This window comes from Pongo abelii, chromosome 1 (genome assembly GCF_028885655.2).
Source record: "Pongo abelii isolate AG06213 chromosome 1, NHGRI_mPonAbe1-v2.0_pri, whole genome shotgun sequence".
NCBI classification, from domain to species: Eukaryota; Metazoa; Chordata; class Mammalia; order Primates; family Hominidae; genus Pongo; species Pongo abelii.
The window spans coordinates 214,677,936-214,689,319 of NC_071985.2; the positions used below are offsets into that span (position 1 = coordinate 214,677,936).

General features: G+C 56.6%; 1 protein-coding gene across 8 annotated transcripts in view; it reads left to right on the plus strand.

Annotated features, from left to right (window-relative positions):
• ALDH4A1 (aldehyde dehydrogenase 4 family member A1) overlaps nucleotides 1-10,220 on the plus strand; it is a 31,993-nt gene extending 21,773 nt beyond the window's left edge. For 3 of the 8 annotated variants that reach the window (XM_009234365.3, XM_063712001.1, NM_001132369.2), the window contains 7 exon segments: nucleotides 2,217-2,290; nucleotides 4,014-4,210; nucleotides 4,376-4,423; nucleotides 5,192-5,344; nucleotides 6,145-6,266; nucleotides 7,077-7,195; nucleotides 8,695-10,220. In XM_009234365.3, the coding sequence (XP_009232640.1) occupies nucleotides 2,217-2,290; nucleotides 4,014-4,210; nucleotides 4,376-4,423; nucleotides 5,192-5,344; nucleotides 6,145-6,266; nucleotides 7,077-7,195; nucleotides 8,695-8,807 (826 nt within the window). In that variant the 3' untranslated portion in view covers nucleotides 8,808-10,220. 8 annotated transcript variants of the gene reach the window in all.
• Nucleotides 10,221-11,384: the final 1,164 nt, after the last annotated feature.

An 11,384-nucleotide genomic window follows, 5' to 3' on the forward strand; every position in this document is an offset into this window, starting at 1 on the left:
CTACTCCCTTACTTGCTGTGTGGCTATGAGTGAGCCACTTCACCTCTCTGAGCTTCCATTTCTTCACCTGTACAGGGAGTGATTGTCCTTAATTTGCAGAGTCATTGCAAGGATTAAACATGTTAATGAACAGGAAAGAGCTTCGCAGGCTGCAAGTGCACCCTACAGCTGTGGGTGATATTGATTTCAGTGCTACCTCTGCTACTGGAAAGGGCACAGGGGAGCACAGAATGAATTGGAGGAGTCAGGAAGGCTTCTTGGAGGAGGTGACATCTAAGCAGAGGAGTTGGCCAGGCAGAGGGGAAGAGGCAGGAGAAGAATATATATGCTGGGAGAGGGAATAGCACATACGATGTTGTCAAGCCAAAAACATGTGCTCTGGGGCATGGCAGGATCCTGTGTGGCTGGAGTGTGGAGTTTGGGGGCGATAAGGCAAGAGAGTGAGGGCAGGACATGGTTTGAGTTGAGGTAGGGGAGGCAGGCCACTACCTCATCTCGACCGTCCACGCACTCACTGGCTGAGCAGGAAATTTGGAGCTCACACTAAGGCTCAGTGGTGAGCACACACCAGGGACAAGGTCCCGGCTCTCAGGCTGGAGGTGGCGGCGGGGAGTGGTTCGGTGACCATAAGATACTTGGGAGTCTGCAAAGGTGTCTGGCCTTTATCCTGAAGGTGATGGGAGCCACGGAAGATTTCAAGCAGGGAGAGTGGCTGAGTCAGAGTTCTGTGTCAGCCAGAGTTTGCAAATAATGGCCCCCAAATTGGATCTGGCAAGAGGCTCCACTTTCTTTGACTGCTAACGGTGATGGCCCAACTTTGTATAATTGGGACAGTTTCATAGATAAATCCAAATATTGGCCTGTCTTGGTCCCCTGGACTTGGATGCTCTGATCTTTCATTTCCTGGTGGTACCACTGGCTGGAGGTGGGTGGGTGCGCTCTGGCTCCCCGCATACCTGATCCACCCGGTTTCCTTTCCCTGCTGGCTCTTCTGGGCCCCTGTGTTTGCACCCTCATTCTCAGTGAACTCTCTGTGACCTGACGCAGGAGACTGGCCAGGAACTGTCGACCTCCAAGGAGGGGTGGTGGGAGCTTGAACCCGGGCAGAGGCGGGGGATGTGGAGAAGGGGCAGGTTCAGGTGAGAAGGATGCAGGGAGGCACAGTGGCCGTTTCCTATCCTGGAGTTGGGGTTGGGGTGGGTGTGGGGATGAGGGGGGTAGTCAGCAAGAATGTTTGAGATGGGCATGTGGGAGGGTGAGCAGGCTCGGGGGAAGATGAATCTCATGTTGGTCACTTCGGGTGTTATCTGGGTGGCGATGCCTGGAGGCAGCCAGAGGCCCGGGTCTGCAGCTCGGGGTCCTTCTTACCTCCTCTTCCAGGCCCCAGGCTCTGCCACCCCCTTCCCCACAGCTTTGCTGGGGGTGGGAGTGGGTGGTGGCAGTGTTAGAACTGCTGAGAAGGGCCGTTTTCCAAAAGGCCTGCTCCGCCAGCCACGGGCCCCTGGGCTCCCCGCCTATCAGCAGGTGGAGCGGGCCTGGCCCCCATTCTCCACGCTCTGATGAGCAGCGGGCTTAAAGGTGGGAAGGCCATAAATTAGTATTAGCTACTGTGTCGCTGGCTCCCGGGTGATTAGCATTTTTATTGTTTTGTGGTGCTGAGGTTGGTCACACTTGGAGCCTGGGGAGGAGACGAGGCCCTCCAGGGTGGCAGCTTCGGGCAGAGCCTGAGCTCCCTCTCCCAGGACTCTCCTCGGTTTGGCCTCTCAAGCCTGGGCGCTGGGCTTGGCAGGGATCCTTGGCAGACCACAGCGGGGTCTGTTCCCTGCCAGGTACCTGCGGTGTGCCCAGCATGTCTTAAGCACATGCCTCACACTTGAGCTCATCACAAAACAACCCTGCCAGGTCAGGATTGTTCTCCCTGTTTCCCAGATGAGGTGCAGAATTCGAGGCTCAGAGAGGTTAAGTAATGAACCCAGGATCACACAGCCCTGAGTGTCCTCCTGGCTGCAGAACGTAGACCTCCTCTGTACCATCTTGCTGCCTAGCCCCCGTTGCCTGCTCCCCGTAGTCTTGGAACGCAGCCTGTTCCCAGCTGCCATCCCAGACTTGGCTCCCACTCCTGCTGGGCTGCCCCCTGCAATGCTCCTTCCTGGGCTTTTGCGCCCCCTTCCTCTGGCCTGGCTCCCTGAACCCCGCCCTTTCTCCTATGGTTCCAGCACCTTCAAACACCTGTGGAAGCAGGTGGCCCAGAACCTGGACCGGTTCCGCACCTTCCCACGCCTGGCTGGAGGTAAGGCCTCCCTCACCTCCTCCTCCCCTGTGGACCCAGGTAAGGCCTCCCTCACCTCCTCCTCCCCTGTGGACCCAGGGACCCCTCCCCTGGCCGTTATGAAAGAGGAGGGAGGTAGAGGGGATCCAGCCACGAGTCAGGTGGACGAACCATTTCAGGCACCAGCACTGCCCAATAGAACTTTTTGTGATGAGGGATGCGTCCGGTACCTTCACTCTCCAATACGCAGCCACCAGCCACACATGGCCATGGAGCCCTTGAAGGGTGGCCTGTGTGATTGAGGAACTGCGTATCTAGTTTTCTTTCATTTTAATTAAGTTAAATCTTAGTAGCCACTCTTGGCTGGTGGCTGCTGTGTCGGGCAGTGCAGCTCTAAGCAGAGGCAAGTGCAAACGCAGAGACCTGAAGTGGGAATGAACTTGTAGTTGAAGAAACAAAGCAAGGCCCGTGAGTAGGGAGGGAGGAGGGCTGGTAGGAGAAGACGGGCTGAGAGGTAGGCAGGGCTGGACCTTGTTGGCATATTAAAGTTTTCCCACAAAGAAACAGTTTCATGGTCAAGGAAATTTGGCATGTGTGGTGTTAAAGCAAAATGGACTCCTCCCGTGCAGAACTTCTCAGAGCCTTGAATGCTCTAATACACATGGCACATCTTCAAGGGCAAGGTCTGCCATGCAGTGTTTCCCACACTCATTGGGCCACGGAACCCCGTTTCTGCAAAGACCCCCATGGACCAAGTGTTTTGTGGAGCACATTTTGGGAATGTGCTGAGACCTAGAGGGAGGGAGAGCTGCAGCCAGCACATGACCAGCAGAGCTGGGACCGGTGGTTCAGCATGTTTCTCTGGCATGAAGTGGGGCCCACCGGGGAGTCTGGACCCTGTTCCTGGACTGGTGGGAGTTCGGATGGGGGTGTCAGGGAAGGTGAGCACTCCTCAGGGTCAGCTGTGTGGCTTTCTGCTCTCAGAGCCTCCTTCCCTGCCTCCCTGAGGGAGAGAGGCCGCTGGTTACCAATTTCCAACCTCGAGCAGATGACTTCATCCCTCTGTGCCTCAGTTTTCTTGGCTTGAAATTAGGGATAGTAACGGGAGGTTGTTGTGAGGCTGCGGTCGGACAAAGCGCAGGGTACTTCGTCCAGAGTTGGGCAGCTGTTAAGTGCTTTCAGCTGCTGTTAGCTGCTGCTTCCCACAGGGGGAGGAAACTGAGGCCGGGAGAGTGAAGTGACCTGCCTAAAGCTCCCTCCCACTGGGGAAACGGGGGAGTGGTTTCCAGCACGGGTGGGCAGGAGGGGCCCAGCCCTGGCAGCCGACATACGGTGGGCTCCAATGTTCCTCGTGGACGAGGGCTCAGGACAACCTCACAAAAAGCTGTGCCCACTTCTGGGAATGGCTGGCTCTCGGGGGCCTTGGGTTCTCATCCGTCCTCTGCTGTTTTGTTGGGTAGTTTCAGTTTTCCCATCGGTGTAATGGGGCTGTTGGACCTGATCACCTCTGATGCCCTTCACCCCTCCCTGGGCCTCAGTTTCCTTATCTGTGGAGTGGGAGAATGGGCCTGGCCCGTGGGTCTCTGGGATGTTGGCCAGCGCTCACTCTGAGCTTCCTCCCGCTCTGGGCTGCTCCGTGCTCGTGTTTGTCCCGGGCCGTGGATGGCGTAGGTGGTGCTTTGGGCCCCTGGGCAGCTCGGGGAGCCGGCTCCTCTGGTCATTTCCCCACCCCCGGCCCCTGTAGAGTGCGGCGGAAAGAACTTCCACTTCGTGCACCGCTCGGCCGACGTGGAGAGCGTGGTGAGCGGGACCCTCCGCTCAGCCTTCGAGTACGGCGGCCAGAAGTGTTCCGCCTGCTCGCGTCTCTACGTGCCACACTCGCTGTGGCCGCAGATCAAAGGGCGGCTGCTGGAGGAGCACAGTCGGATCAAAGTGGGCGACGTGAGTGGCACCGTCACCCCCGCCGCAGCCCAGCGGGGGGCTGATGGGATTGGGTCCCCGGGAGGGGAGGCTCCTCTGCAGCCGGGGCTGGGGTGTGCGGGGAGGGATCTCCCTTTGTCTCGGCCTGCAGTGACTCATCTCTTCTGGCGCCTCCCTTGCCTCCAGCCTGCAGAGGATTTTGGGACCTTCTTCTCTGCAGTGATTGATGCCAAGGTACGGGGTGGGAAGTGGACGTTCCTGGGTGGGGGCAAGCCCTGGAGTGAGTGGGAGAGGGAGGAAGAGATACGGGGTACCCTGACCCAGGGCATGACCCAGCCCCACTGCTTTGATCAAGGCAGCTCAGCAGCCACACATACACCTCCAGCTTCAGAAAGGGCAGAATCAGCCGTAGCCAGACAAGAGCTCATCTCGCGGCCACCCTGGAACCAGGCTCAGCGAGCTCCTAATAGCATTTGCATGAGTGCATGTACATGTGTGTTTGTGAATGTGTTCATATAGGGCTCCGTGTGGCTGCACATGTAGGTCTTTCCATATAAACACATATATATCCATTTGCACATAAGCACACACATGCATATGTCAATAAGTCCACCCACACGCGTGTACCTGGAGAAGTCATGCAGATCCCTACATACTTAGAGACGTGTGACCATGCATATGCCTATATATGCATTCATTGACGCGTGTCTATGTTTATATGTGAGTGCACCTGTAGTACTAACACACGTACACTTGTGTGTGTACAGACACGCGTGCGCACACACACACACACACACACACACACACAGTGTGCGTGTCTGTCCTTGTCTCTGCTGCGGTTCAGCCAGACCCTGGCTTTTGCCCTTGGCATCCCCTGCCCCTGCCCCTGTTTCAGGAGTTGGGCCCTTCAGGTGCAGGTGTTTCGGGGTGAATGTGTTGTGGGGGCTGCCGCAGGGATGCCTTCCCAGCTTCTTAGACCTCCCTCCTGCCTGCCCACCCCAGTCCTTTGCCCGTATCAAGAAGTGGCTGGAGCACGCGCGCTCCTCGCCCAGCCTCACCATCCTGGCCGGGGGCAAGTGTGATGACTCCGTGGGCTACTTTGTGGAGCCCTGCATCGTGGAGAGCAAGGACCCGCAGGAGCCCATCATGAAGGAGGTGACTGGGGTGGGCAGCCTGGGGTCCAGAGGAGGACAGTCCCACCGGAGCACAGCACACACAGAGTTCTCCTGGAGACGTTCTCCCATTTCACAGATGAGGCCCTAAAGGGAGACCCTAAAAGGGAATGCCTCCTACTGGGAGTAGAGCCAGGTTTTGAGCTCAGGCTGCCTAACTCCAAATCCGGGACTGTGTCCTTGACCCTGACTGGGGTCCGAGCATTTCCACTGCCCACAGCAACCACGGCCACCACAGCTATCATAATGGCTGACACTGATAGACTTTTACTGTGGGGCCAGCTGTGGCTGAGCACTTGGCTGAGATGGGGTGGGTTTTACTGTTCCCATTTTACAGATGAGAAACTGAGGGCAAGGCACTTGCCCAAGTTGGTAGTGCAGGGCTGGAGTGTGCCTGAGAAGATCTTCCCCCCAGCCCCTTGGTGGCAGAGGGAACCATGAACCCTTCTGGAGGGAATGGTATCTCTGGGCAACTCTCATGCCAGCTGCTGCTGGAAGCCTCTGGGACCTGGACCCTTTGTTCTCCAGGTGTGGATTTGGCAGGGAGAGCCAGAAAATGTTTGCATCTTTTGCTGGCTTGCGGTGGGATGGACAAGACAGGGAGCTGGGCACGTTGCTGTCCTGGAGGGAACCCAGGAGGAGGCGGCACCTGACCCTTCTTGCAGACACTGAAGTGTAGACTGAGGCCCAGGGACTAGGGACAGGGTGAGCCAGAGCAGGGGCACTGGGAGGGCTCAGGGCCCTGGTCCTGTGGAGGGTCTGACGCCGGGGTCTCTCTCCTAGGAGATCTTCGGGCCTGTACTGACTGTGTACGTCTACCCGGACGACAAGTACAAGGAGACGCTGCAGCTGGTTGACAGCACCACCAGCTATGGCCTCACGGGGGCAGTGTTCTCCCAGGATAAGTGAGTGGCCCGTTCGCAGCCCTGGTGCTGTGCTCCGGGTGTCCTGTCCGTGTCGGCTCTCACCCCATCCCCACCTCCTGGACGTGGTTCCCAGTAATAATGCTGCCCCTACCTTCTCTCTGTCCCCTCCCCTCAGCCCAGACAGGCAGCCCAGGCTCCCCACATGGGCCCACAGCAGCAGGCTCTTTGTTGCCAGTACTGGTGGTGCCGGTGCCAGGGCACCACTGGGGACCAGTGAATCTGAACCTCTAGGGGCAGGGCCAGGAATTGGTGTCTTCGACTGGCTCTGCAGGATCTGATGTTGCCCCACTGAGTGAGGTGATTGTCCCATGCTACAAAGCAGGGCAGGCCAGGGGCTACAGAGGCGGAATTCGAACCTGGGTCACATGAGGCTAAACTTGAGGCTTCGCCTCTTCTTTCCTCCATGGCACTGGTTGCCCCCATGTCTGCCTCTATGAGAGAGTGGAGGTGAGCTTGGAGAGGGAGGAAGGGTGTGGGCCTGGGAGCTGGAGTTTCCCCTGCTCCTGAGGGACAGGAACACTGGACCAGGACAGGCCACTCCCTTCAACTTCGCAGTAGCCCTGCGACGAAGCATGCCAAGCCCCTCCCCAGAGGAGGAAGCTGGGCTCAGAGACTGGGTAACCTGACCGAAGGCCCACAGCCAACAGCTGGCCAACATCCCTTATCGCTGACTCAGCCTCATGCTGAACCTAGAAAGCCAGTGTGAGCTGGAGCAGGGGTGTTGAGGCTGGAGCTGGGGCTGGAGGGGAGATGAGCTGGTTGCTCTGTCACCACTGCTCTGCTTTGTAGGGACGTCGTGCAGGAGGCCACAAAGGTGCTGAGGAATGCTGCTGGCAACTTCTACATCAACGACAAGTCCACTGGTTCGGTGGTGGGCCAGCAGCCCTTTGGGGGGGCCCGAGCCTCTGGTGAGTGGGTCCCCCTTCCCACAGGGGAGCTGAGTTCTTGGTGGGAGACCCTAGATGTTACATCTCGAGGGGCTTCAGAGTAGTAGGAAGGATACCATTTACTGAGCGCTTATTGTGGGCCAAGCAAGCGCACTAGCTCAGGGTCCTTTCCGCAAACTCGTGAGCAAAGAGACTATTCTTCCCATTTTACAGAGGAGGAAACTGAGGCTCAAGGCCACATGGCCCTGGTGGGATTGTAATTTTGGCTCCAGCAACCACACTTTCTGCACCACAGCCAGTGTCCCTTAAGTCCAACAACCTCTACTTCACAATGGGAAACTGAGGCTCAGAAGGAGCAACGGCTTGCCGAAGGTGACTGCTCCTGAGTGGCAGAGCCAGGGCTGAACCCAGGCATGCTGGGGTTTCCCACACTGACCAGTTCTCCAGTTCTTGATGGATGCTGGCTGGGTGTCTACACCTTGATGCTAACTGCCTGGGGTTAGTGCAGACCCCACAGGTTAAGAACTCAGTCGCGTAAGACTGACCCCCCAACTTCAGATGCCAATCACAAGTACTAGGACCCCAGGTTACCCACGCCTCGTCTGACTTTGCGACACATCAGAAGTTCCCACGATGCCCTCTTGAGTTTTGATATGTTGTTAGAACGGCTCACGGAACCCAGGGGAAGCGAGCTTACTATTACCCATGTATTGCAGAGGGTATTTTAAAGGATACAGATGAACAGCCAGATGCACAGACACATAGGGCAAAGACTGGAAGGATCCCCAGCATGGGCACCTCTGTCCCCCTGGAGTTTGGGCTGTGCCACCCCCTTGGCATGTGGATGTGTTCACCAATCTGGAAGCTCTCCTGACCCTGTCCTTTTAGGTTTTTATGGAGGCTTCATTACACAGGCACGATTGATTCAATCATTGGCCATTGGGGTCGACTCAACCTCCAGCCCCACTGCCCTCCCTGGAGCTGAAGGTTCCAAGCCTCTAATCACAGGGTTGGTTCCTTTGCCAATCAGTGCCATCCTGCAAGAGCCCTCATTAGCATAAACTCGTGTGATTAGAAGGAGCTTGTTATGAATAACGGAAGACGCTCCTCTCACCCCCATCACTCAGGAAATTCCAAGAGCTTTAGGAGTTCTGGCTAGGAACCAGGGATGAAGGCTAGATATGTATTTCTTACGGCACCCCAGGACCATACCAAGTCCCTGCCTCTCAGTCCAGTGCTCTCTCCACGCCGCACCTTGCCTCTTAGACATCCTCGCATCCCAGCAAGGATGCAAGGCTGGGTGCGACGTGGAGAGAACAATGGAGGCTCCTCACAGACTGGAGACTGGAGGCAGGGTCTCCTGTCCATCCCTCTGGCTCTTCTGCATGCCCCAAGCTTGGCAGCAGGCCTGCTGCTGGCCGCTCACACTGCTGGCCCGTTGATTCCATCATCTCCTCCCTTCCCCTTCTGCCCAGGCTGTTGTGTCTTTTCGGAGAAAAACAGAAGTGTCTTTTCCGCAGGAACCAATGACAAGCCAGGGGGCCCACACTACATCCTGCGCTGGACGTCGCCCCAGGTCATCAAGGAAACACATAAGCCCCTGAGGGACTGGAGCTATGCGTACATGCAGTGAGCCCCTCTCGGGCTCCACCGTCCAGCTGTCTGTCCGTCCAGGTGGCCGACCTCACTGCCCAGACCCCACTCCAGCCCCTCCACCCCTTCTTCATGCACAGCTGCCTTTCTATGATCCGGGCTTGACTCCCTTCTTACCACTGTATTCTGGCCTCTCCCACGCCTCAGGCTCTGGTTTGAGATCGTGCTGGGGAGGAACATGGCCACTACCCCTTATCCCATCGGCCATGTAGGAGGTATGACCCTGGTGCCCGGCAGGTTCTCCCTCTCCCCTCCACTGGGCCCAGTGGCTCAGGGACCTGGGGAAAGGAGATGGAGCAGCTCTTGGGATCCTTTGGGGAAAAGGAGGCCATTCTGGGCCCCTTGGCAAACCTCACCACTCACAGAGGCTCCTGGCCTTGATCCCTGCCCCTCCAGGTGTCCAGGGTAAAGTGTAACTCAGACTGACCTGTGGGGCACAGGGGGTACCAGCTGGCCTTGCCCTCTCTGGTCTGGGCTGTCTACCTTCCTCACTGTATCTTTGCCCAGACCCACCTGGGCCAGTAGGCCCCTGTCCCCAGCCACACACCTTAGATGCCGGCATGCCTTACTCCAGGTGCCTGTGTTTGGCCGAGGCCTGTGTGATTCCTGGTCTGCACCACATGGCGGGGTTGGGGGGCCACTGGAGGCCACCTGCCAAGGTGTGGGATGGGATGGTCCTGCCGGTTTAGGCCGTGATTCTGGAAAACCTTGGATGGGCCTTCGTCCTATGTCAGCCTTCCCTCGGATCCTCAGGCCCTACCTGTAGAGACCTCACTCCTAGAGCCAGTCTCAGGGTGTGGGATTTCCCTGCAGGAGCTCGGCCACCACTGTACCATGGTGACACAGGCCAAGGCAGACATTGCCCCTCCCTTCTCCCAGCCCCCAGAGGCCTGGCCTTGGGTTCGTCAGCGTGGGCCGAGGACGTTGCCTGTAGAATCCTCCTCTGCGTGGGAGTGGCTCTGTGCGGACCAGTCCCTCACCGGCCCATTCTTTTTTTGACGCAGCCAATCTGTGACCACGATTCCTCCCACAGATGCCTCCTGCTTGGATTCTGAGTGGTCAGGGATCCGTAAAGCATGACTTTCAAGGATGGTTCTTGGGGGACTGTGAAAGTGTTGGGTCTTCCTCCAGGATGCCTGCATGGGACCCCCCCTGGAGCTGGTGTGGCCGTTCCCCAAGTGCCACTGGCCCATGGATGGGGGTGGGTGCTGGTGCCACCTGGGCTGGGTGTGGGTTCTGCGTCCTTCCAGGATCTGTGTCATTTCCCATGAGGGGCCAAGGCAGGTGGCTGCGGGGGGCACGGGCTGGAGTATTCTTGGTTCTACTGGTTCTACACTGTGAGGTGGCAATGGGATTTGCTCAGATGCCACCCAATAAAATGCCTGTTACTTAATCAAAGTGGTGGATGGTCTTTCTGGAGGGGATGGTGGGGGCAGCCAACATCGTTTAAGTCTGGTGGCATTGCCAATGTGTCACCTGGTCGTGGGCACAGTGCTCTCAGTGTGACAGAAGGAACAGTAGGTGCTGATGTTTGAAATTGTCTGTTGGAGGTGGTGGGGCTGGGTTCACATCCTGGCTCACTGCCTCCCAGCCAGATGATTGGCACAAAGTTATGCAACCTCTCTGACCTTCCATCTCTTCATCCATAAGATGGGGTAACCGCCCCCTCTCCCCGCCATGGGGCATCATGAGAATTGAATGAGTTAACACATACACATGCTTAGAATAGTGCCAGACACGTGATGATTCAAAAATATTACCCATAAGGCCGGGTGCGGTGGCTCACGCCTGTAATCCCGGCACTTTGGGAGGCTGAGATAGGTGGATCACTTGAGGCCTGGAGTTTGAGACCAGCTGGCCAACATGGTGAAACCCCATCTCTACTAAAAATAAAAAAATTAACCAGGCATGGCGGCGTGCACCTGTAATCCCAGCTACTTGGGGAGGCTGAGGCAGGAGAATCGCTTGAACCTGGAAAGTAGAGGTTGCAGTGAGCTGAGATCACGCCACTATACTCCAGCCTGGGTGACAAAATGAGACTCTGCCTCAAAAAAAAAAAAAAAAAAAAAAAGAAAAGAAAAGAAAAGAAAAAGTTACCCGTTACCCATTTTCGTTGTAAGAACCACTATCGTGTTGTGACGGTTAATTTTATGTGTCAATTTGGCTGGGCATGGTGCCCAGGTATTCGGTCAAACATTCTGGGTGTTTCTGTGAAGGTGTATTTGGATGAGATTAACATTTAAATCAGTGGAGTTTTAAAAGTAAAAAGCAAGGCAGGTGACCGTTCATCCTGTGGGTGGGCGTGGTCTAATCAACTGAAGGTCTTAATAAGGTGAAGAATGAGCTCTCCACGCAGGAAGGAATTCTGCCAGCAGATTACCCTTGCACTGAATCACTGCAGCTCTTCCCTGGGCCTCCAGCCTGCTGGGTTGCCATGCAGATTTTGGACTTAGTAAGCCTCCATAATCGCATGAGCCAATTCTTAAAACCTCTCTCTTGCTCCTGTTCTGTGTCTCTGGAGGACCCTGATGAATATGTGTGCTGAAGGCCGTGTATG